The following is a 25,676-nucleotide window of genomic DNA, read 5'->3' on the forward strand; positions in this document are numbered from 1 at the left end:
TCCCCAGCTGGGCCAAATCCACCCACACCCAGCAACCTGATAGAGGACAGAGCCAACGGAGGCCGGAATAAAATCAATCTTATTAAAACATTAACAGCGGGCAGAGGGGAATAAAATAAATCAAATGGTCGCCGGGTCGCAATTTCACCCCCACCACCATCCCCCTAATGGATGCTTAACGCAGCGGGAAATCTTATTTCCCCCCCAGTTTCCTCGCTTTTCCCCGGCACTTTATTAGCTGGCTTCAATCAAGGCGGGCAGCATATGAAATTCAAATTTGATGCCCAAACGGAAAGCAACCCCCTCGAGGGCTGGGACGGGATGTCCTTTTATTATTATTTTTATTGTGCGGTGATTTTCCGGGGGGTTGTCACTCGGCGGTCGGCGGGGTGCATATAAATGCGACATAATTTCGCTGTAATGAATAAATTGATGGATGGATCTTTTTGCACCAGGTTCACCTTGGAATTAAACACTTGCTTGTCAGAGGATGAGGAGAAGGAAAACCCGGAAAGCTGCTTTAAATTAAGTTTCCCGTCCCAGCCCAAAGAACCCGCACAGCCCCCTGTGGCCAGTAAATTACAATTTGATTTTTTAATTTTTCCATTTCCCTCACCGCTTTTCCGGCGCGACGGGAGGAAAAAAAGCCATTCGTTATCCCAGCGGTTGACCGCAATTTGCCCATCATAATTCATTCATCGATATGTTCACAATATTTTTTTTCCATACTTTTTATTGTTCTTTTGATTCAATTTCTATAACTAGTAATATTAAGTGTACAATTATTAAATAGTTTATATTTATACGGGGGCTCTTTAGTGGGGATATACACGTACATATACAGACAGACAAGTATATGCCAAATGCCATATCCGGCGGATTTCTATACGACTAGACAACTCCTTAAAAACTGCTACGGCTTTGATATAGTTTTAGTTTCCTCTTTAGTGGTAGCTTTAGCTTTAGTTTTACAATCTTGATACGTTTCTGGTTTTATATTCATACGATATACGATGGGGAACTGAAGTTTGGAACTAGGACTGACAGTTGATTATATGTTCTTTGGGACTGGCTATTATCCTGCCTGGTTTTCGCTTTCCCATTTCAATCAAATGTCTTGGAGTTGGAATTTATAAAATGAACTAATTAATTTTAATCTGAAAATGTTGAACTTTAACCCCCTTCCACTCCATTTGATTGAAATCGATCAGGGAAGTGGGATTTTTTGTTTATTTTTGGCTTGATTAGTTAAGGGGGTTCCGCTTCATTTAATTTATTTTCTCTATAACTAGATATTTGCTTTTATGTACAAAAACACTTAATGTCTGACTTGGGGGCTGCGAACGTAATTAGCTTTTAATCTCAACACAAATAAAATAGAAGTTCCAATTAGCGGTGGTTACTTCTGCGCTTGATAAATTTAATTATTGTTCTTCAAAAAATGTTCACTTTGGAAAGGGATTTCTTGTTATTTAATTTATCGTCTTATTTTAAGCCAGAGCAGCTCACACAGTGTTCTATGGCATATCGCCCCCTCAGGCCTTCAGACGAGCCTCTCGATCACTGCGTGGTCATCCCTGACTTTTGCAAACATCTAAATTAATTTATTACTTAGGGCTAGGTGTTGCCTTTCATTTAGTGTTTAGTTTGATTTAAGTAGTGCTTTCAATCGATGACGTCCTCGTCGTCATTGTCGTTGTTGTTGTTATTATTATTGTTGGCTCCCCCATTGGCCTCCATCGGGGACTTGTTGCCGTCCTCCAGGTGACCGTCATCCGGCGGCGGAACCAATCCCGTCCCAGTCCCCAGTCCGAGGTCGGAGTGATCCAGCATGCCGGAGTGCTGGAGCTGACCCATGTTGCCACCACCACCGCCATGCTGCTGCTGGTGATGCGACACCGATCCGCCCGAGAAGTGCTGCAAGTGGTGCTGGTGCTGGTTGAGCAGCGCACCCAGGGCGTTGTCTCAGACCACGTCCGCCACGCCCACGCCCGTGTACTGGCAGGCGGAGAGGCCGGCGGAGTTGGATCTGGACACGGGCGATGGTGCGGAGTAGGGGCTGCCGAAGCCGGCGGAGGCATGCTGCTTGGCCTTCAGCCGCAGCGTGGCAATGCTCGAGGACATGCTGGAGGACATGCACGGCTCGGCGGCGGCACGATACATGTACGGATTGGCGGGGCTCGTGTACGGACAGGGGGCACCCACTGCTCCCACATTGGAGCCATTGCCCAGCGAGGAGCCCATCGAGCCCGGTAGCATCGATGCGGCGTTATTCATGCTCACCGCCACCCCGCTGGCACCCGTATTGAAGCAATTCACCGAGTTCTGGTGATGATTGCTGGCCACCATCGATCCCAAAGGATTCACTGGCCACGGGAAGGGTTTGGTGCCCAGCGGCGATGGCACCTTGGTCCAGTTGTTGTACGGATACGAGCTGTACAGCGAATCATCGGCGAAGGGCTGCATGAATTGCGTCCCAAATCCTGACTTGAAGTCCGCCGCTGCCACAGCCGCATTCATCGCATTGCGTTCCCTCTTGCGCCACTTGGCACGTCGATTCTTAAACCATACCTGGAATTAAATGGAAAAGGATCCTTTGATTAGTTTAAGGTAACTGAAACTATACTTAAATATAATCACTGAGAAAAATAAATTAAATTGCTCTAAATGTGAATGTAAAGTTCTGTCATTGTTTGTTTATCATTTGAACAATTAAAACTATATTATACTCAGTTCAAATTGCCCACAAAACAAACTAAGTTCTATTTAGTTACTGAACATATAAATATTTTTCAAATTATATGTTTTTTATATGCCCAAAATTTCAAGTTAATTTGTCTACCATTTCGCTCACTAATATTCTTTAATCCAAAAGTCAACTTCTTATTTAAGAACCCCGCAGGTTTTTAAGCTCCGCAGGCAGCCATTTTCTTGTATAATTTATAACTTGAAAATTTATGTATCTGCTTGGGGCGAAAACGGGGAAAACTTCCCCCAAAAAAGGCTCCCCGCAATACGCATGTGCAGTAATTATAAATATACAAATATATACATAAATACTCCCAGTCTGGGGGAAGGCCGCTCTTGGTGCCTTTTTTAATGGAGAGCTTTATATAAATAAACTCGGCTTGCCACCCCAAAAAAAGTCGGTTGGTGGCAAGAGAGACAGAGAGTGATGGAGGGGAAGGGGGAAAAAGTTGCGATGGCGCAAAAATAAATCAAAATTATTTCGCACAAAAAAAGAGGAGATAAAAACAAAATGGCAACTTTGTAATTTATGGCTGAAGTTTGCTCAGATATACTGATGACGCTGGCCATGGGAGTGAGAAGATGAGAGGCGGGCGCAGACAAAAGATACTCGTGCCGAGATAAAGATACAAATGACAAAGAGCTGCGCAGATGAGTTTCTTGCTCTCCGAGATGCCAGCTTTAAGGCCATCTTGAGATACATTCGCGCAGCGCGTTCCCACATTCGGATACAGATACCATTCGGTTGGGGCAATTAAAGCTGCGAATTGGAATTTCACGGCTTGTAGCCGCATTGCCACATTGTCCCTAAATCAACGTGTCCGGGGTTGCAGATTTATGGCCTATGCAGGCCTGCACCCCTTGCCAGGACACGAGTATCTGTACAATCCTGCATCCTGTGAGCTCCCCAACCCCTAGCATAGCCGTGACTAAAGTCAGACACGCGCTGATCTATGCAAAAACTGTTTGTTTTTCCCTGGGAAAATTCGGATTGAGACATTTCGGGCAACGCTAACTGCTAACAAGTGAAAAGTGGAAAACTATGGCCGCGTGCCAGAGAACACACATTTCAACGGCAATTGCTTTAATCTAATTAGTTGCGGCAGTTAATTGAAATCGCATGAGCCAGAACCAGTAGCGGAAAAAGCGGCAGTTTTCCCAGGATAAGGGAAAGTCTACAATGGATTCATTTACAAGTTTTACAATTTCTCAGAACTAATTTAGGATACTCCAACTTCTTACAATATTCTCATGGTACTTCCTTGAGTTCTAGATATTCAATTTATCTATAAATTTTTAAAGCTAATCAACTGATTTATTACATTATTTTTAGATATATAAAATATATTTAAATATTTCGTATACCAATCCTATTTATTTTCAGTGCCCGTTTAAATCAAAGCATAAATCGTTTTCCCCTACCCAAAGGCAATGTGTCAATTTGTCAAGGTACATCGCTCAGCCCCATCAGCATCATCATCACCATCATCATCTGGAGAAGCATCCGGCTCAAGGATCTCCTGCATCATCCTGGATGCAAAACTAACGTCATCGATCTCGTCAGCTGTCATTTTCACGTATCATTTAGCAAGTTGCCAAAGTTGCAAAAAACGAGGCAAAAGAATGGGAGAGGAAAAAATTGGAAAATGCTGATGGCAAATTGATGTGCCTGCAAAAAAAAATAAAAAAGACAAAAAAGGGAAAGCGGGGAAGCTGCGCAAAAGTGAAAAAGTGAAATATGAGAGAGTGGAAAGAACAGCGCAATTTTCCACTCAACGGCACGAGGGTCCTGCAGGAAATCCTAATTGGTTTTGATGAAAGCATCAATGACACTCGACAGCTCCTGCAACGCTTCATCAGGTAAATTGTGGACTTGGGCAAAAAAGAAAGGAGAACGGAAAGTATGAGTGGCCAAAAAGTGGCCATGTGGCAAAAGTTAGGGCCTCACTTTCCCACTTTTCTACTTTTTTTTTCTATTCCTACCAGCTCTCATGATTGATGGCGCAAATTGCAGCTAAATACGTTTTTTATTTGCTGTGTGAAATGGGCCGGGACTTCGTTTCCGGGGTTCTTCTTTCTCTTTCTCTCTCTCTCTCTCTCTCTCTCTCTCTCTCTCTCTCTCTCTCTCTCTCTCTCTCTCTCTCTCTCTTTGCCCGGCTGATAGTGAAAATAGCCGAAGTGAAAATCGGTTTCCTAGGGCGATAGATAACATCGATACGTGGACTACTCCACGCAGAGCTGTCTCTTTGTGTGCTCAACTGTCTGTATACTCCAGTATTAATTGGTGGTCTGATTCCGGCCCACAGCTGCGAATACAGATATAGATTGGGCCACATATGCGAGCAAAAAGTGGCCCAATCATGGCCTAAACAGAAATAAAGAGCAAGTTAAAGGGTTGAGTGAAGTTAAAACACTACAAAATCATGGCTAACAGCACTCGGTTGGATTTTATAATGATACAAACGTTTATAAATATAAATAAAGTTAAAGATTTTACTGAAAATATCCTAGGTATTAAAAACACAACAAACACATTCATTCAGCTACAAATATACCATTCTATTTTTTATTTCCTTTTATCCATTTGTTGTTTTGTTAACTTAAGGCCTTAAGGCCTCTGTCCATATTATCCACCACATTGAACCACCAATTCAAACTGCAATCATGTCAGCATATTGTGGCTCCTTTGTGGCCACTCTCAATGGCTTTTTTATACACTTTCGGCGATTGGCAAATGGTGTTCCCATTTCCGGGCCATTGGCAACACCTGACCATAAAAGGGAACTCGCAAAAAACACTCCATTCAGACACCACTTCCCTACCATTCAGTTCTATTTCCGATTGAGGACAGTGCACAAATGTTTTTATGGGCCTTGTTGCTGCCAGTCCTTCTCAACTGGTAATTGAATTAAAAAGTGAGTTCTATTTGACACATTTAAAGAACAAAACAACAAAATAACAAAAAGAGAAAGGAGACAAAGTCGAGCGAACATATTGCCATAATTGCCGGCGCATGTAAATCCCCGGATTAGTAGCTATCAGGCGGAGAAGAAACAACTCTCCCCTGAGTTCCACAGTTCCTCAGACGGGCTGCTCTTTTTTGACAGTTTAAAGCCCGGCCAGATTTATGCCATTACTACCCGGGAGCTGACTGGCTGGCTGGCTGGCTGGGCTGCACTGCCCTGTAATCCTTTTGTATATTTGATAAATTTTATTGCCTCCGCTATTACAATGGGCATCCGGAGTCAAAGTCAAATGTTAGGAGCCACCCCTGAGGCAGATCCAAAGGCATGATCACGATCATCATTAATTCCTGTGCGGTTTTCTAATTCATTAAACAACCCTCGCGACGCGATGACAAATTGTTCTTGCATTGTTTTGCATTTTCAAAGGGATGGAAACCCCCGGCAGGGTCCAAGAAAGCTGGCTAAAGCGTTTTGTCATCATCACATAATGGACCATAAAACAAACTGTATCAATATTTTATGCGTTTAGCCTGGCTGCTTTATGCGAGGAACACATGTTTAGATTGACATCGTTTCCATCCATAGTTGGTTGGTTCTCTCCCTTTCAGTTCGGGCAGCAGCTAATTTCTTTATAAATGCTGTCAAGTGCAGAGCTCAGAGCTCGAGGTAGGCCAGGATTTCTTGGCATATGCGAGAGTTGTTTGAGGAGGAAATTTGCATAGGAAAACCATGAAGCATTTATGGTCGGCGCTACCCCTTCGCAGATGTTCATCGCACGGCTAATTGCATTTCGATGATAGCTTCAGGCCACTTCTAGCTGTACAATTAATGCCACGCCGATGTCGCCATACGTCCAATGACAATGATCACAGAACTCGATCACGATCACGATCCCCATCAGCGATCGGCGATCATCGATCATGTGTCTATCATATCTTTACCGGCTGTCTGGCGATTGTCTTTGTGTCCGTCTCTCTGACCGACTGTCACTGCGATGTGGAATGGGAGTGGAAATAAAACTGGAAATAGATATACAGATAGATATATATCGCAGATATCGATGGGCTTCTGGTATTTGCCGCTTGGCGCCACAACTCCAATTGTTTACCGAACTAACTATCGTGTTTACAAACAATTACAACTGTTGTGCGGCAAAGATATCTTGTTTGTTGTCTTTTCTTTTATTAGTTTTTCTTACGCATTACGCGTAGACAATCCATATAGGATGGGTATAGTAGTTTCTTGTAGATTTCATGAGGCTTGTGATCAAGAGTATACTCTTCTTCTGAGTCAATCTAATCATAGCTATGAGTAAGTTTTAGACTAAGTAAAATGTAAGTTGAAATTTAGACTGACTATAAGATGACCTGCAATATTACACCGATTGATAGTGTATAGCCTTTATGTATAACCACTGTGCAATATCATTGCGTCTCGGACATGGACAAATGCCCAAGCCCGTGTCAATAGAACGGATATTGAGCAAACACTCGTCGTTCAATTCAGTTCAGTTGAGGTCGGGCCTTCGATAAGCCCGCGGTTTACAAACAGCAAATGCTGCAAACGCCGCCAACTGCAGTTTTAGCCGCGGCAATTTATGGCAACAGACCCCCAACACCCATTACTCCCTCTGTGTAACCCCCATGTATATAACCCTCCATAAATCCCGGATGGTGCAGGGAAATTGGTTCTTCTTTTTTGGGGCTGGGTATTGGCCGCATTGGTCGTATTGGCCGCATTGGGGTTTAAGCCATCGGCAAACCAGGCGACATATTTACGAGTCTGTGCGGCTGCATTGCGGTCGCGACTCCTGCGGTCGGTAATATAATTGGAACAGGACTATAATGGCCGCATAATGTGGCAGGACCTCTCCGACGGCATTTGTTTGCCGTTTGCGGCTTGGCTGGCAATTAATTCCAGCATCAGTCTGCCAGTTAATTATGGTGTCCAGCCGGTAACGAATTAAAAGGCACAACTCTTGGATAATTCAAATTATTTCAAAATGGGAAAACATTTCAAGCTTCTGATGATAGTCATTAAGAGTTTAAATATTGTTCTAAGATTTTGTAATTCTATCATACAATATCAGGAATAAATTGATGTTGTTTTTTTAAACATAATAATAATAATAGTAATATTATTTCTTTACTCACCCTGACTCGAGCCTCTGTGAGGTTTGTCCACATGGCGATCTCCTCGCGGGTGGACATATCCGGATATCTGTTCCGGCTGAAGGTGTGCTCCAGCTCCTGGAGCTGCTGCGAGGTGAAGTGCGTCCTCTGGCGCCTCTGCCTTTTGTTCTTCTTGTCGTTCTTGGGCTCCTCGCCGCTGGTGGTCATCGGTTCGTCATGTCCCGAACTTGATATGTTCTCTGTCTTGATCGTGGTCTCATTCACACTGCGATTGCCTGTTCATAGAAATGAATATTTGTAATTTAATTTAAAAATTTTATTATTCTTCAAAATTAGATACAGAAAATATTAACGAACTAGCAAAGTTATATTCCCTGTCGCTAAGCTCTTTTATGCCGCCTGTCTGGGTTTGCCCGGGTTAAACTGTTGATAAGCAGGAGTCTCCCGAGCGGCTTCTGTTTTCGGTCTCCGATTTCTGGCACCGTCACTAATTGCCATGCAACCTTCAGGCGTCGCCAGCAAACATTCAACACCCAATATCGAACACCCATCACCCACAACCGCCGTGGAAGTTCAAAGGCACACCGCCGGCCAACAGATTTACAACCAGTTAATGTATGTTCCCCGGTGTCATCGATCATGCGGCGTGCTTTCTGTGTTGAAACCCCAACCGAAAGCGAAACCAAAACCGAACCAGAAACTGCCGAAAAACTTAATCAAATAAACTAAATTACTGCCCCCGTGGAAAATATCATTCTCGCCTTTCGTCGCCGTCGTCGTGATGTGGTCGCAAATCAAAGGCAGTCTAATCGAAAACTAAACGGACCCCGGCGAGTAAATTTCGCCGACAAAGGTGAAATCGTTGGCCACGCTTTCCGAAATTATTATAAATTATGTTTCTTATCGATCGGGGGGTTCGTAGGGAGATAACCGATTCGTTGCTGGGAATACGAATTTTGTACCAAAATTAAAGCCAATGGGTTAAAACAGGGTACAGATTTAAGCAAAAATAATGCGAGCTATAGATGCCTAACTTTATCTGATCTGAGAATATCTTTAATATTATAAATAAGTTTATTAACTCACCATCTTTGCGATCTCGACTCCTGTTCGACAGTGTGGATGTCGATGACGTCTGAAAGTTGTTCAAGTGGGTGCTGTCCAAACTATTTGCTACGGCGGTCATGGAGCTATGACTATCACGGAAATCGCCAGTTTCGGCCCAAACTGAAAAGAACAAGCCAGCGCAGGGCAAGAGAAAATTACACAAAAATTTATGTTTCAACCAAAGTATTTAGTAGATTTACAAAATAATAATAATTGTAAAAATGAAACAAAAAATAAGCCTATTCTTACTACAAATCAAACCTTCAAATAGTCATAACTAAGCCAAAAAAGCATTAATTTCAAATCGGAAATCATTCGTATGTTAGTTTTTATTAGGCTAATAAATCTACATACTTAATTTAAGACATAAAAATATTCAATTTTTTTCAATTTTTTTAGAATTTTAATGATGTAACCCCTTATAAAATTTTCAATTTTTAATAAAAACTAAAAAATTTATTTTTTAACCGAAGATGTCTTAATCGACTCGGCTGATCAAGAACATATATGATTTAAAGGGTCGGAAATGATTCCTTCACTGCGTTTCAATCTTCTGACTGAAGTTATAATACCCCAAATTTAAGTTTTTTTTTAAATTCTTTAAAAAATATAAATTTGTTCCTCAAACATATGTTTCTTAATCCTGATATATATGGTCTTATTATTTTTTATTTTTTCCAGCAACTTTTCCATGTTTTAAAGATATATCTTTCCTGAGAAATGGCCTGTGGGAAAAGCTGTGAAAACTTCTTCCATCCCTCACTCTCAGTTTTCCTAGGCGAGAAAAAAAGAGGAGCCCGTAAAAGAGCTCATAAAAGGATTTATGGCACTGCAGCCTGCAGGATGGGCTCTTGGTTAGCTCGATTAAAAAGCGGATTGCGCCTGGAGGAGGCCAACTTAATGGCTTCCAAGGGGAAGATTATAAAACTTTAGTTAGCGTTTGCAGCAAAGGGCTGCCATGGGGTCCAAGTATGTCGGGGAAATTACCCTGGAGTTGGCCCCCATAAATCTACCGGCGCTAAATGAGTCAAGTAATTTGCTGGTCGCCACTTAATAATTGCCGTTGTTAGTCACGCCTATTTTGATATTAATTAGTCAGCCATTGACACGATTCCCCCCGGAGTCGATTTCGTCACAGATTTATGGCCATGGAAATTGATTTCTGTTTCGGTTGCCAAGTGGCCTTCCTGCGAAGAAGGTGTGCACCCATATGGTCATGGGTCCCGTCTTCCTACTAAATCTTCCCGGTCGCTTCCTTTGCATACTTTTCGTAATTTATGACCTTCTCACATGCTGTCATTTTAATGTGGTTTCTAAAGTGCCAGTTCCGAAAAAACACCCGTGGCGACATTTGAAACAATTAGTATGCTCCTGCTCCTGTACTCCTTGCTGTAAATATTCCAAAGGGAATCGTTTCCGTTGGGGCTAGGAGTCACAAATGTCATCCCCTCGGAAGTGGCCCCTAGCTCACTCAGTTTATGGCCGGTTGCATAATTTATGCCGACGACAACACCCTCACATGCCGTTGGAAATTTAAATGTTCCCCGTGAAAAGTATTTTTATGGCCCATAATTAGTGCGTTCGGGTGTAATTAAAATTTCATTGCTATATTATGAGCGTGTTGGCTGTTGAGCGTAAATTTTCCAAACAAACAGTGTAGCGGTCTTAAACTATAATTTCCACTAAGATTGTTTTGTCAAGATTGATTAAATCGGGTTTTATTGAGATACAAAATTATTATTTGCAATCAAAGACAAATAAAGGGGCTATAAAGAATATAAAAATGTATAACAAATGTATCTGAAGAACTATTTAGGTAATATTTTAAAGAACTAACATCCAATGCATTGTGTACAATACTGATTTATGGTACAAACATTATAAGAATATCTCTTACTCCCATTCGAATTATTTTTTAAGCGTTACATTTAATTATAGTAACAGAAGACTAGTTCTAATCTAGAGTAATACATAAATAAGTGCTCTAAATATCTCATCCCCTCCACAAATTGTCATGTGAGACATCACTTCCCGCATCAGCATCCGCAGCATCCTCATTTTCCACTTTCATTTTTTAGTAAACGCCTCATTGCAACCTTTGAATCTGAGGCACAGCTGAATGAATCCTAATAGATACATAGCTCTGCCCCATGCCCACTCCAAATCCTATTCAGATTCCCGACCTGAGCTAAATGGGTCGTCATCGTCCATTCTTCGTATCGTAAAAATATTTTCCTAACGACACGCTCTAAAAACACACACGCCATGAAAGACTAAAAAAAAAAGAAAACATGGGAATTTGAAAAAACGCAGCAAAAATCACGTAGCACGGCGATTTTTATTTGTTTAAATACTTCGCAGCAAAGTGGTCTATTTTGCCTGTGGCCAGCGACTAATTTGAGTTTGATTTTCCTGCATTGAGATGTTGTTTTCTTTTGGGTCCGTGGAATGACAGGTTGGGAAAAATTGTCGTCGTCTGTCAGCTGGCGGTGACATTTGTCGACCAGTTGTCGCCAGAGTTTTACAATGTTTTCAAGGTTTTCGAGTGGGTATCGGGGAATCGGAATATCCGAATATGTGAAAATGTGAGTGGCAAGTGTCAATGGCTGTGGGCGTTGCTTGTACGCCGCGTTGCGTTTTGCACATGTCAAGCGTTTTGAGTGTTTTGTGACAACAAGTGTCTCTGTCTCTAGTCCGAGAATATATTTTGTCAGCAGCCATTTTGCAGTGGCATCGCAGATATTCAACGATTTTCTTCTATTTGATTTTACCTACATTCAATTTTCCGCCGCTAAGCAAACAGCAAATGAGCAATGGGATATTTATTTGACTTGGCGACTATTGTGATTGCCCAAACAAGAGTCAAAGGCAAACACTCCCCTTTGGGCGTTCACAATTAATCAATCGGAGGGTTGCCTCCCTAAAACTCGCATGAAACTGCACAAAATACGAAATACGAAATGATTCTGATATTTTCAGAATCCTGCACACATACGATATACGTGAAGAGGAGATTCATTCATAGACAGATTTCCACATAAAAACTTTTGACACACGACACGGCAGCCGGAGCAATAAATTATCCGGATCCGGCTCCGGAGACGCAGTCGCAAAACGCAGACGGAGACGGAGGCTGTCGACTGTCAGAGAAAAACCTCACCGGCCAGGAAAACCTAGCCAGAACCAAAACAAACAAATAACAAATAAAATAAAGGACGAACAAAGGATGGTCCTCCCGAAAAAAAAAAAAAATACACACAGAGGGAGGGAAATGGGAAAGGCAGAGGAAAATGTCAAGCAGCAGCCGCGTTTAGTTGGTGACCAAAAACAAACGATTAATGTGACAGTTGAATGGGGATTGGGATTGGGTTTGGGTTTGGGTTTGGAATTGAGATTGGAATTGGAAATGGGACTAGGATTCCCTGGATCCGGAGCAGGACTTGCTTTTGCTGTAAACCACTCGCCGAGCCACCAAAGGGTTAAACACTTGCGGTTTCCCCCTCCTGTGCCGCAGATAGTAGTAATATTTTTCCAATTTCATGCCACATTTGCTGGCTTTCTGCCCGGCCAAAAGGTGTTGATGTCCGTGGAAATTGCCGGCCATATGCCGCAAAAACGGAAAGAGCTCTCGGGAGCAAGAGCAACCCTCGCACAAATTAGCCTAATTCGGGGTCATGAAAATTAGGCAATGGCCGGAGAGTTAATTTTTATGTCTCGCAAGACTAATCCTTTGGCCGAGACAATGGCCGGCCATGTGTTATGGCCCTGTAATGAGCTCCCGGCACTTGACCAGCCAACCGGAGGAGTCGCATAAAAATCTCGGAAATCACATTGACATGTCCCAAGGAATGGTGCACAGAGTGGAGTCCTGCAGCCAAAAACCCGAACTCATTAGTTTTCTGGGCTGCAGATAAGACAAAGGGACCCGAAAGGACACAGCCCACCCATCAGACAAGCTTCTGTTTTTGTGTGGCTCCCAGTGTCCAGTGTCCAGACTAGATTTCCCCCTTGTAGTTTTCCACTGCAATGACTTTGCCAGTAATTTGCCCGACTGTCAGCTCGAATTCCTTTCTTTGCCTTTGCTTTCCTTGCCTGCCATTGGGTCAGCCCACAAAAACCGGCCAAAGGAGAGCCCTGCTCCTGCTCCGGCAGGACCTGCGAGTCCTTGTCCGCCGGACAAGTTTGTTTCCTCAGATAATCTCTAATGCGACATTTTTACGAAATTGCACGATGCCCGGATAATGAGAAAAGAGCCGGAAAAGAGGAAAAGCGCACAGAGTGAGAGAGAGAGAGAGAGTGTGTGTGTAAGAGAGAAATGCCATGAAGTTTTCCCGACGAACTTCTGCAACGAGGTAATTGCTTTCGTCCCAGGGAAAATGGGGATTGGGGATGGGAGGAAGGGCAATGGGAATGTGAATGTGTCGGTGATTGAGGGTTGTGGTTGTGGCTGGTTGCCATAATGACATTATAATTTATATAAACGAAATCAGTGCCAGCTAGCCGGAAAGACCGGAGATAGAGCTGAGCAGATGGATTGATAAATGGCAACTTTAACGCCAGTTACAGTGTTTCAATATCAAAGATATATTTGTAGTAGGTTCTATAAATACTAAAAGGAATTTGTATAATATTGGGGAAAAGATTTTACTTGGTAATTTATAAGTTTTTAAATGTCCTATAATACTGACTCTTAGGGTTATAATTTAGCCAAATAGATATTGAATAAACACTAAATATAAATGCATAAAGAATTGATTTTACTCCTGTCAAATTACATTATTTTATTTCATAAAATTTCCAATTAACTTCAAATAACCCACAGAAACATACTTGTATTGCATTTCTCTCACTACTCCAGAACCACTGTGCACTTCCTGATTATCCTGACCGGTCAGCAAGTGCAATTTATGTGACATTCCCGGGTCCTGGCAGTGCCAATTCGACTGCGATCTTTTTGTTTTTCCCTAGACCCGATGACATATGTGAGCAATTTCGCAGAGATTTGCGGACAATGCACTGCCAAACATCCCGCAGGATGTGGAAGCCTTTAAGGCTTTAAGAGAGCATAGCATGAAGCGTGGAAAAAAATCGATAAAAGGTATTTATATTCATAAAGACCCGGCCTGACAAATGCGGGCATTGGTGTGGAATTTAAAGTAGCCCAAAGGACTCCTCCCCCAGCTTTATATTTTCGTGTGTATCTCCCGACTGGGGATGGGACACCTTGTCTGGGGCCCTTGCTCTGTTTATGTTATTCTGGTGTGTGTTTTCTTAGAGCCCGGCTAGCTGCACGTGCCATTAACACTTAGGGAGGAAAGATGGGAGTATTTTAGCTCCGTGTAGACACAACAGATAACAGGCGATTTCACCAGAACACCAAACGCCGAAACTGAAGCACTCTAGTAATTTCATAATTTTATCAACGGCATCAGCCACAAACTTTGTCATGGGCAAATAGTTCTCAATCTCGTATCTGTGGCAACAACTTGGCAAACAATCCGGAGACTAGCTGGCAATAAAAAACAAAAAAAGGAAAAATAGGCAGAGACAAAAAAGAGAAATAGAAACAACATCTATTATTTGCCGAGCAACCAAAAACCTAAATGTAAACTGCTCTGATTTGGTTTCCATTCCCATTTGGCTTCGTTTTCGGTTTCAGTTTCATTTTCATTTTCGGGTTCTGTTTGGCTTTGGCAAATAGATGCCAGTGGATATGTGGATATGGTCACTGATATACCGAGATAATTCCCTAATTGCCGCGACGCGTCGGTGGTGAAATATGAAAAACGAGATATTGGGGAAAAACAAGGCGCAAGGTCGGTTTTCCAGCTGCTGACAACATAATTTAGAAGACAATCCGGAGCCATTAAAGAGTTGAATAGCCGAAACTAATAAAAAATCTCTGCCGTCGGTCTAAATTAGTGTAAAGCGTGAACTTGAAATCCTTTGAGCACCGTCAGTGAAATAAAAACACGCACCGAAGCCATAAAATGATCTCTCCACCGAAAATAAAACGAAAGAGTCCAAAACTAAAAGGCGACCATAAAAAAGTGCAATCGTAAAAAATTATCACCTCCACATCGCACACATAGTATAAAATATAAACGTAAATAAATATCCACAATGGAACGATGGCGTGGGTGTTGACCATTAAATTGGCCAATAATTGAAAATCCAATTGCAGCCGGACTGCAATCGCCGAGTCTGCCGGTGTCCTGATGGAAATCATGGAATCACGTTGCGTAGCCATTATTTAAACAAGAGCGTAAACAATAACGACAACAGCTGAACATGAGGGAAAATCGGTTAAAACAGGAGTGGAAATTTGTGGCCAAAATGCTCTGGCTCCTGCTCCTGCACCTGCACCTGCGAGTGTGTGGGTTTGTGTCAAAGGATAACTGCACTCGTGCATATTTTAAATGCGCACCGTTTTCGTGCTAAATTGTTTTGGCACGCAAATAAACGGCAGGACATCTGTGGCCAGGAGTTCACCGCAGTTTAGTTCACCTGCAGACAGGTGCTCACACACACACAGACACACACACTCAGCTTCAGTTGCAGAGGCTGTTAACCCCCGGGGGCAGGGTCACCGGGGTTGACAGGGCGACAGCTAACAAATCTCTAGGCGAGGGCAGACAAATCTGTTATGCAAATGGAAACTTTTGGAGCCAGAAGAGAACCTCTGCTGAGCAACTTAAACTTTTTGGAGTCGACACGAAGAAAAAAAATATTAAAAAAAATGTTCATCATACATTTTTTGGAAAGTTTTTTTTAATTTAATTTAATACCCCTATACTTTAAGTCAAAGGCTTGAAAAATAGTGAAGGATTCATTTCATTTCAATATGGCAAAAATTGGAATTTTTTAAATTTAAAATTGGGTATGCAGATTTATTACCCTAATAAAAACTTACATCGGAAAGATTTCCGAATTGAAATTAAATTATTTTTGGCTTATTTAAATTTTATTTTGTCGGGAAAATTGTCATATAAAAATATTTATAAATATTTTTTCAGGGAGTTCAATTATGTTAAATTTAGTTAAGATCGATTTCCGTTTCGATCATTCCTTTATAAAGTCCAATGGAATTTGTATAGGTTGTAGGATTTTTTTAAAGACAATTTTCCATAATCTTTTCTTGTATAAAGTTATTAAAATTTCTGTGCAATAGCAATATAATTTTTTATAATTTCCCCTATCGTTAAATTGATTTAAATCATTAAGCTAATCTTTTTATAAAAATGGATCTAAAAGTATACATTTTCTATCTTTGAACCATTACCTTTAACCAACAGGTTCCCTGACCATCTGGATAGACCTCACAAGTACCCAAAATCTCTCCCAGAACCAATTGGTATGTCACATCGCCACTTGAATCTGCGGAATTGCCTCACAATTCGAGATCATCCAACATCCTCTAAAGCATCGCCCTGCGTCCAAACTCCCATAACAATTAGAGCAATCGGAACACAACAAACACTTGACTCCAGAGCACATATCAAATATCCAGCATCGCAGAGGGATACACTCTCTATATGGTATTATAATACTTGTAAGGGGAAGTGGCAGATCCGGGGGTAGAGTGTTGCTTTCGGCACTACGCCAGAAGGGTGCTCAATTAGCCGTGACATGCGCACAAAATTGAAATTTGTTTAGTTGTATCTCCAATCCGCTTTTCCACCCAACTCCTCCTTTCTTTTTTTTTGTAACGCTTTTGTGGAGATTATACGCTAATGATTGCACAATGATTATGAATATGCATGAGGGGGAATCCGGAGTAGGCAATTCGGGGTAAAGGAACACGGAATACTGAATCCGGTACCCAGAGCGACAAGTGTTCGGGGGACTTTTGGCACGAAGCGTGAATGATGGCCAAAACGAATCGCATATTGAAATGACAACAGCTGCCACTGACAGAGGCAAAAAAAAAGAAACAAAAAAGACAAACCCACAAAAGAGCCATGAATAGCAATGAGAATGTGGACACTTGTTGATGGCTCGGATCCGGATCGGAATAGGAATTGGAATAGGAATGGATCCCTCGGAATCGGCCCTCTTCCCGCCTGAGTTATGAGCCCACTAATTAGCTGTCAATGTGCGAGATGCTTCACACAAATTCGACTACAAATTGCCCACGAAATTGTGCCCCATTATTGGACACGAAAATGCCGCTTCTGAATTCGAGAGATAAGTTTTCAAAAGAGATCGGAACAAATGGGGAATCTTGCCTTAAAAAACGTCTTCATTATTATTTTAAGAATTAGAACATTATAATAGTGTTCCTGACTTCATGTTCATTTAAGCAAAAAAATCTAGCTTTTGGTAATATAAAGATATGTCTAATAATTATGCTCTTCAAAATATGGAGATACAAGTTTCATATATTTATTTTGAGTCTTTTAAGGAGTTCCCCATCAAATATAAAAAATAAATCAAATAAAATGGAATATGATTTTAAAAATTGGACTGTAACACCTCCATTATTCGATACTTACTTCTGAGTTTCTCGAGCGGCTCGTGCTTGGGCGTGTGTGGCGGCACCACAGCGTGGTGCGGATGCTGCGAGTAGCCTCCGACACCCACACCCACCAGGTCCTGCCCGGCGGCGGCCGAGTGATGCAGGTGGCTCAGGCTGCTGATGGGCATCAGGCTGGATATGGCGGGTGAGATGCTGACCGAGGAGCTGGAATCGTGCAGGCTGTGATGGCTATGCAGATGCTCCGTGCCGGAGGTGCTGCTTCCTCCTCCGTTGACCGTGGAACTGCCAGTGCTGCCGCTGCTCAGAGCCGTGCTTGTGGTGGTGGCACTTTCCGCGGATCCAGCGGAGCCGGCTCCATTGGCCGTTCCGGCACTGACCAAATCCTGCAGACAGAGGCCCGTGGACTCCGCCGACATGGCCTCCAGGCCATTGAGGGCTCCTCCACTGACCACGCCACCGCCCCCATTGGCTATACCGCCGGGACCGAGGGCAGTGGCAGAGCTGGTGACCACACCAACGCCTAGACCGCCGCCCCCCGCCGCTCCGCAACCGCCGGCGGCGGTGCGGTCCATGCCTAGATACGTGGGAAAAATGGTGGAGAAGCTCTGGGCGACAGCCTGGTGAGGCTGATGGCCGTGACTATGGTTATGACTGTGGCTGTACTGCTGGTGCGCCGGATGCGCCGGATGGGCGGGATGCAGCGGCGGCAGATGGTGGTCCCTCCCCGTGAACTTCGTCGTGACGACGTCCTTGAAGTGCTGCAGGAAGGTCGTCGTCTTGAGGCCGGTATCTTCCAACTGCGGTGAGAGCAAATCCAAGATGCAGCCGTTGCCAGAGCTCGGAAAGCTAAAAAAGTGAAATGGAAAAGTTTAATAACAGGGAAAATATTTGGATAAAATAATAATGAAAAGGTATGATATGTAAAATAAATAATTAATTGCTATAGATTGCTGATTATACTAAGCTTGGTAAAGAAATCTAAAAAAGTATGCTAATTTTCTATATGAAATATAAGTATCCTTTTCAAAATATTTACCACGAAACAAAAACAATGAATAAATACTTATTTTTTACTATTAAGTATTTACTAACTTAATATATGTAAATATAAATATATAAATATATACAACTTGTGTATAAAATATTTATGGTACCAATATATAATTGTGGTAGACTTTTAATGAGTTCCTAAACTACCCAAGAAGCTTTAACCACTAAAGTGAATGAATTAAATAATCCATTTAGGTAGACTGTATAAATAATTCCTCTAGGCTCTATTGTTTGCTAGTTTTCAGATGTTGTCTAGTACTGAAAATTACTCATAACGAGTTCATTCCTACCTGGCACTACCTTCTCCGCCCGTTAGTTAATTATAATTATCATTCGGCTACTTGGCGAGGCGAAGGCAAATCAACTTGTGGAGGCTTTTTATCGCCTCAACGGCAAAGGCAAACAGTGAGCTTAACCCAAACACCAGCCGAATGGCAAGTTAACACCAAACACGTCAAGGGGTTAAGACCATGCCTCGGATGCTGGTAACTGGAGTAACTCTGGTGGGGAAGGGAGTAGCAGGGAGAGTGGTGAACTGGTCGTCGTAAATTCTGGCGGGGAATCGGATGGGGTGTACGAGTTGACAGCGCTATCAGCAGACCGAGGGGAGAACGGTGATAACGGCCTTATCGATGTAAAATATTTACATTTCTGCGAGCATTTCTCTTTGCTATTATTGCCATTATTATTGCGCTGAGGCTACACTGAGAGATTTTGGCAATACCAAACGCAGAGCCCAATGGAATAATAGAGGTAATAGCAAGAGAGAGTTGACTTGCACCCAATTAAGGCGATAAACTGTGTCAGGGCGTCCAATAAATTTGTTAAAAATAAAAAACAGCCCACTGACAGTAGCACGAAAATAGCCATAAACGATCGTAAATCAATTAGCCAAAAGGGAGGGAACACCTCGCCATATTCCAGCGCCCCTCGCCCGATATCGGGGAGACTCTCCAGCTATATGTTATGTGTATATATTCACCTCTCTATATACTATATAGCCTGCTATCGCATCCAGGCAAGCGAGGCAAACGAAACGTAATGAAACGAAGCGAAAGGTTGCAATAAATGGTTATCTAATCTCAATCACAACAAACTAAAGGCATTCAAAGGCGAAATGAGAACGAATTTCATAAATCTAGCGGCAGCATAAATTCGCAGTTGAAGTGAATTTAATTAAATTTAATTGGAATGCTTTGGCTTGCCGTGTCACTTTCGATTTCGTTGATAATACCGCTTGATCTCCACTTGATCCCCAGTGGATTAGTGCGGCTGTAATATTAAATCCATTTGCGGTTGTTCAACAACAATATGATAAACATAATTTCACTTGAAGCGAATATTTATGGGGCGATGGCGGGTGCCGAGGCGGTGTGATGAGATTGGGGGTCAGATGGCCGTTGAAATGAAAAGTTTCTGCATTTATTGCTCCGAGTATTTATAACACTGTTATTGCCTCGGTTATTTTGCTATTTGTTCTTGTTGCCGCAGTTGTCTTCATTTCTGGCTAAATTATCTGCCGCAGTGTCTAATAAATAATTTGGTTCCCAGTTCAAAGTGCCAGCCGTCATTGCCATTGTCCCCACAAAAGATATTCTCCCAAATGTTGTCGTCGTCGTCGTTGTCGTATTCGTCTCTGGCCGTCTATTTTCTGCCTCGTCATTTTATTTCAAAAGTGAGAATTTATTTACATAATGATTCCCTAAGACAAAGAATGCCAGAATTATTTTATGCCACTTTATGGCCGCGCAGATCTCGCAGGCTTATACATACTTCTTCATCGCAGAGCAGAGCAGAGCAGCGAAGGTGGCAAGATTCCGATGTTGTGCCAAGGCTTTCCACATGTTTTCATTCCCATTTGATTTTATTATTTTTATTATTTTATACAAATTCGAGTTTGCAGCTCTGTGTACTTAGGTTTTTTCCATGCCTTGTTTGCCCCACCGGCCAGATCTAATTGTTTAGGTGACGTCAATGGGTCGGCGCCACTTCCCCCCGATTTTTGGCAAAAGCACTGACACTACTGGTACTGGGCCAAAAGCCCAGAGGCCCCCTTACGAGATGGGGCTCGGGCTTTACTCTACGGGTTTTATGGTCGCAATTCCCGGGTCTCACTTCGCCGTGATTTATGCGAGGCGTGAGAGCGCTCCGTAAACTTAATTCGTTGTCCAACAATCGGTTTATTGGCGGGCTATGGAGATGGGAACCTTTTGCTGATCTCTCCTGATCTTCCCCAGAAACCTAGGATGTTTCCCCGGCATCTGGGCAATTATGAAATTGACATTGTCATTATGAAGCGATTAAGTTCCCAGGAAGTTGTTTACCAAGAAAGTTCTGTTTGCAATGACCTAACACTTCCTAATGCCAGAAATCTGGCGCCGTTTCACTTTCAGTTTTCTGACAATGAATCAATTAGAATGCTAGCACTATCAAAAGAATTTTTCGAATTCAAAACTCTTGTCATATCCTAATCCTTTTTCTTTCATCAACTAATTTATTTCCTAAACCATCTACTGTGTCCAATAAGATCAAAAACTAAATTCTCTGAATACCTTGAGACTTTCAATGATATTTAAAACAAAAAGTTGACAAGCGTGTGTCGGAATATATTTATGATGAATGGTTAATAATGGTGATAGTAAAGAGAAAATGGATGTTCCTAATTCATAATAATGTATATTATATTTATTTTCCCTCTTTTAAAACCATAAACATTTATGATAAATAAATGTTTGAAATTTTTTTTAACCCTTTCCATTTGTAATGTAGAGCTGTATAGTTTGTATATTATTTAAGACAAGGCTAGCTTTTTTAAGGAATACATATATCCATAACCTGATCTCTGATATAATGTGTTGAATATAAACAAAAGTAGTTAAACATTCTTACCTCTGAATGATGGGAAAGTAATTCAATTAATCCACTTAGGTGGTGGCCGTTCGATCGGCGCTGGAACGTTGTTCCGTCGGCTCCTTCGATTCGTGATATATGATCAAAATATCGGACCTGGGGTGAACTTTGCTATATGTAGCTTTTCTGCAGGAGCAAATGTCGTGGGCAAAAGGCAATAAATCAGATTGCCAGCATTTCAATCGCACGGAAATCTTCGAAAATCTTCGAAAGCCCGGGGAAAATCTTCTGGAGAAGTCGCGTGGGCAGCAAGACTATAAATCTCGGAAATCGGAATGGATCAGATCCGTCCGTCACTAGGTGTTTAGGTTTTTATGGGTTGGATATGTTTTTATTTGTGTTTATGCCGTTGTCATTGCAACAGTTTGCTAATCAAAAGGAGAAGTGGCATTTAATAGAGCCGTTTATAGTTTTCGCACTCGCGGCTCACAGCGGCGGCATTCGGTGGCAGATCAAATAATAAAAATCACAGTGATTATGTTAGTGATTAATTTTAAGTAACTCGGGGATATGTTTTTAATTCTCGACGCTCGCTGGCTGCCACATACACACTCTCTCACACACACGCTGGACACTGGCACACAAAATCACCACACATAATCGCGCACTTGCACTGGCTGTAATTTGATTGGCTTTGATTTGAATCGACTTCGATTTGATTTGTTTTGAACTGTTGATTCAGTTGATTCAGTGTTTTAATAATTTAATCCGCCGCGTAATTAGGCTAAGTAGTCAAGTCAAATGTATCTATATATCTCTGGTCTTTCTGTATCAAATCTGGGAATCTAAACGGAAGCGACGCGTCTGCACCCGTAACAGGACGTGGCTGGATTGAAAGCGAATGCGAGGGCGCTCGTTAAAGTATCTTTTGGATGCGAGCAGCGAGTGAACGAGAAGGGGCGGCTAACGGGAATCCGGGCGGTATGGTCTGAGCCTTTCGGTTCGGTTTCCACGAGCGGAAGCGGGGTTGGTTAACGGTGAACAACTAACTCAGTGCGTGGTGCTGGCGACGAGAACTCGCGGCTACTAAAATCAGAATGCAGAACGTGCTACGTTCAGAGCTATCTTATCTCTCTTTTCACGAGGGTGTCTGTGTGTGCGGGTGTGAGTGAGATAATGGCTGGGCGAGTAGCGAGTAACATGGCCAGCAGCAGGGTGTGTGAGTGAGAGCCCAGATGTGGGAATGTAGCAGCAAATGAGGACACACCCCCAAAGGTGCTCTCTCTCACTCACACTCTGTGTGTGTTTGCAGTGCGCCATTGCTGCGCATTTCTCTCGCACTCTGTCTCACTGTCTCTCTTTCGCTTTCTCCCTCTCTCTCGCACTCTTTAGCCCTGGCTCTTTCTTTCCCCCATTCCGGTCCCCCCCATCAGTCACTGTTTATTATTTGGCTGCTCTCGAGGGTTTGATTTGTACTTTGCGGGTCCTTTGTGTGTGCCTCCCTGCGAGCCAACCCAACCCCCCTCGAAGGATGTATTCCCCTTCTTCTGACAACCAACCCCCCTTGCCTCTGTACAATTGCTACGTGCTGTGTTCATAATAATAAGGCTACTTCTTCTTTGCGCCCACTTTTTGAGGGCTGGCTGAATGCTGCCCTCCGCCTGCCGACTGTCTTTTTACTGGGTGTCAAGGGCGTTTTGTTATCCCATTATTCTGCGTTAGCCCGCCATTGTTGTGCGCCCCTCGCTGCCCGCTCTGCAAATAAATAAATAACTGCTCCTTTTGACGTATTCCCGTATTCGTCGGCCCTTTGTATCCGTATCTTTGTATCTTTGTATCTCGCAGTGCGTTCGCATCTCCTGCCCGTGACTTCCCCCTTTTTGATTTGTTCGCTCTGCCACACAGTTACAACTACAGCCACAGAGATATATAGAAACAGAAACAGATACTTTTGCCGGAGCCAGAATTTATTAAAATTCACAACAGCTTTTGTGCAGTTCATAATTTTCGTTTTTATTTCGCATTTGCCTGCCTCCCTTCCCTCCCAGGATATTTTATCCTGTGACTCTGGCTGCGTGACTCGAGTGAAGGAGCTGGGAAAGGGGTGAGTTGGGGATGTAAATGGCGGTAGCTTTATATCCCTTTTATATCACAATTGATATACCAGGCAACTAATCAGAGGTAATTTCCGAGCCATAACTCATAGTCCTAAAGATGGAGACTTGATTTTATTGTATTGCAAGAAAATATAACAAAATACAGAGATCTCCAAGGATTGGATTTATGGGAATCATATTGGGGTAGGCATAGTGATTTCTTCTATAAGCATTATTTAATATATATAAATATAGTATAGTTATTTAGGTTAAGTAATCCCTTACAACATGACATTATTATTTTTCAAATGCTCTCAAGTTAAAAGCTAAACACTTAAAAATTGCATTGTTCTGTAATTACTGTCAGATAAGACTCAGGATACGAACCCTTCTGGCACAAGTAGCTTATGATTACTTGTATCTCTTATCTAAAGAATGTATATTGTAAAATCTAGGTATGTTTTTAAGGTGAACGAATTTAAAATATGTAACATTTTGACTCACGAATTCTCTACTTCATAAGACCTATGATGAATGAAGAAATCCTTTCTCTGTACCACATTATTATAACAAATTTATTGAATTTACGACAACTGATTTATTTTAAGCAGTTGTTATTTTTTTTAGGTAAGCAAGCACAAAGCACTGTAATTTCATTGAGAAGTCACTGGTTTAAGGTGTTCCTGGTTGCCGCGTGGCCAGATAAAAGCCAGATTGCATCCAGACTTACTCCGATAATCGCCTTGAGCGGAGGCCCTCGAAATACTTCAAATACTAGGACCACTCGAGATTCGAACCTCAGACCTTCTCAAGTTCCTACGGCGGCAAAAGCGCTTTGAACTCTTACGATTGCGTAAATGATACAAATGATACGATACGATCCACCCACTCAAAGTCACCCACCTGAGTTCGCAACGAAAAAGGGTTGTCCACCTGTGGGGCAAGGTCCAATTTTGCAACTTTCACTGGACAAAGGGCTTGTCCCTTGTTAGCCCACGGGGAATTCCGGGTTTATGATTATGAGACTTCTGTTCTGCAATTACACGATTTTGTGTCCTTTGTCCCCGGGAAAATCCCTTACTTTGCCAGCTTTTCCATTGATGACATGGCGGTTATTTTTGGCGCACAGCTCTGGGAATTGGCCAGGCCGTTTTTCAATTATAAGGGCAACCGAAATTAGACTTTCGACTTGCCGATATCGATATAGAGGAGGGTGGGGCAATGAGTACATTGGCAGTATCTACTGTTATCTAAAAGAAAATGGCGTTCTTTTCCCCATTCGAATGGAGAGTACGTGCCGGGGAGTGGGTCTGCCAATGGGGATCTCTTAAGTGTCGGATTGCGGGATCCCCGCGGGGGAAAACTCATCATCCTTTGATGCTGGCAACAGGAAAACTTAATGCCGAACATTCGAGCAGTCGCACGCACCTCAAGAAATTGAAATGCCAAGGCGCGCGAAAGTGTCAGATCCCCGGGTAAAATGTGTAGTAGTCCCCTTTCACATTTACATCCACACACATTCGCGTCGTCACATTTTCCTCTTCCCCCCCTTTGAACCCGATTTTCCCCTGGATTTCCCCATCTGTGAGACCCGTTTCTGTTCTTCTTTTTTTTAAGCAACTACCGAAAAGTTCACAGGCAGCGGCGGCAGTTGAAAAGTTCAGCGCATTCGGAGCCATTGCTCAGTCGCCAAACTAATCCGCCTAATCCCGAAACATGACGAAATGAAATACGATGGTGCGTAGGGAGGAGTGCTGCCAGTTTCCACGACCATTTCCACTCCCATTTCCACTCGCATCTCCTTTCTTTCCCCGCCTCAGCTCGCACAATCCCCAGCCGACTGAACTAATTTTGTATGCCTTATGATGATGGTGGAAAACCACGCGGGCGGCAACCGGATTCTGGCAACTCTTTCGCAGAGTTCGCAAAATGGCGGCATTGATTTCCCCTCGCTGTCCCGTCAACATCCGTTTCCCCTCGCCATCTTCCGCACCCCCACCAGCGTCGACCCCCTCGCTGTCCTTGAGGACGAAGTCAATTTTCAGGATTTGCGGCCAGTCTTACATTCCTTAGCGAAAAATCTCTCCGTTTCTCTATGGAAAGCACTTCCCTTCAAGCAGTCAATAAACTATACAAACACACGCACACTGAGAGAATTTATGGGGAAAAATAAAGGTTTAAAGTAAATTTATTTTAATTATAAACTTAATTTTAATCAGAAGCTTGAAATTAAGTGAAGGAGTCATTT

General features: G+C 42.6%; 1 protein-coding gene across 1 annotated transcript; it reads right to left on the minus strand.

Moving 5' to 3' along the window:
• Positions 1 to 1,461: 1,461 nt before the first annotated feature.
• Positions 1,462 to 22,412, minus strand: Ptx1 (pituitary homeobox homolog Ptx1). Its single transcript, XM_020955581.2, has 5 exons — positions 21,372 to 22,412; positions 17,449 to 18,278; positions 8,933 to 9,073; positions 7,868 to 8,121; positions 1,462 to 2,571 (listed from the first exon to the last, which is right to left on the minus strand). Exons 2-5 carry the CDS (start codon positions 18,002 to 18,004, stop codon positions 1,966 to 1,968), a joined length of 1,557 nt encoding a protein of 518 aa, XP_020811240.2. The 5' UTR covers positions 18,005 to 18,278; positions 21,372 to 22,412; the 3' UTR covers positions 1,462 to 1,965.
• Positions 22,413 to 25,676: the final 3,264 nt, after the last annotated feature.

The sequence above is a fragment of the Drosophila serrata genome, unplaced genomic scaffold, assembly GCF_035046125.1.
Source record: "Drosophila serrata isolate PLE 108 unplaced genomic scaffold, ASM3504612v1 contig_382, whole genome shotgun sequence".
Taxonomy (NCBI): domain Eukaryota; kingdom Metazoa; phylum Arthropoda; class Insecta; order Diptera; family Drosophilidae; genus Drosophila; species Drosophila serrata.

Bases quoted from the DNA above. Each gene is read 5' to 3' on its own strand.
- Ptx1 (XM_020955581.2), bottom strand. From the start codon at position 18,004: ATGGACCGCACCGCCGCCGGCGGTTGCGGAGCGGCGGGGGGCGGCGGT. The intron at 9,074-17,448 runs GTAAGTATCGAA...TGTTCTTTTCAG, and splicing joins GCCGCTCGAGAAACTCAGAA to TTTGGGCCGAAACTGGCGAT. The intron at 8,122-8,932 runs GTGAGTTAATAA...TTCTATGAACAG, and splicing joins GAGTCGAGATCGCAAAGATG to GCAATCGCAGTGTGAATGAG.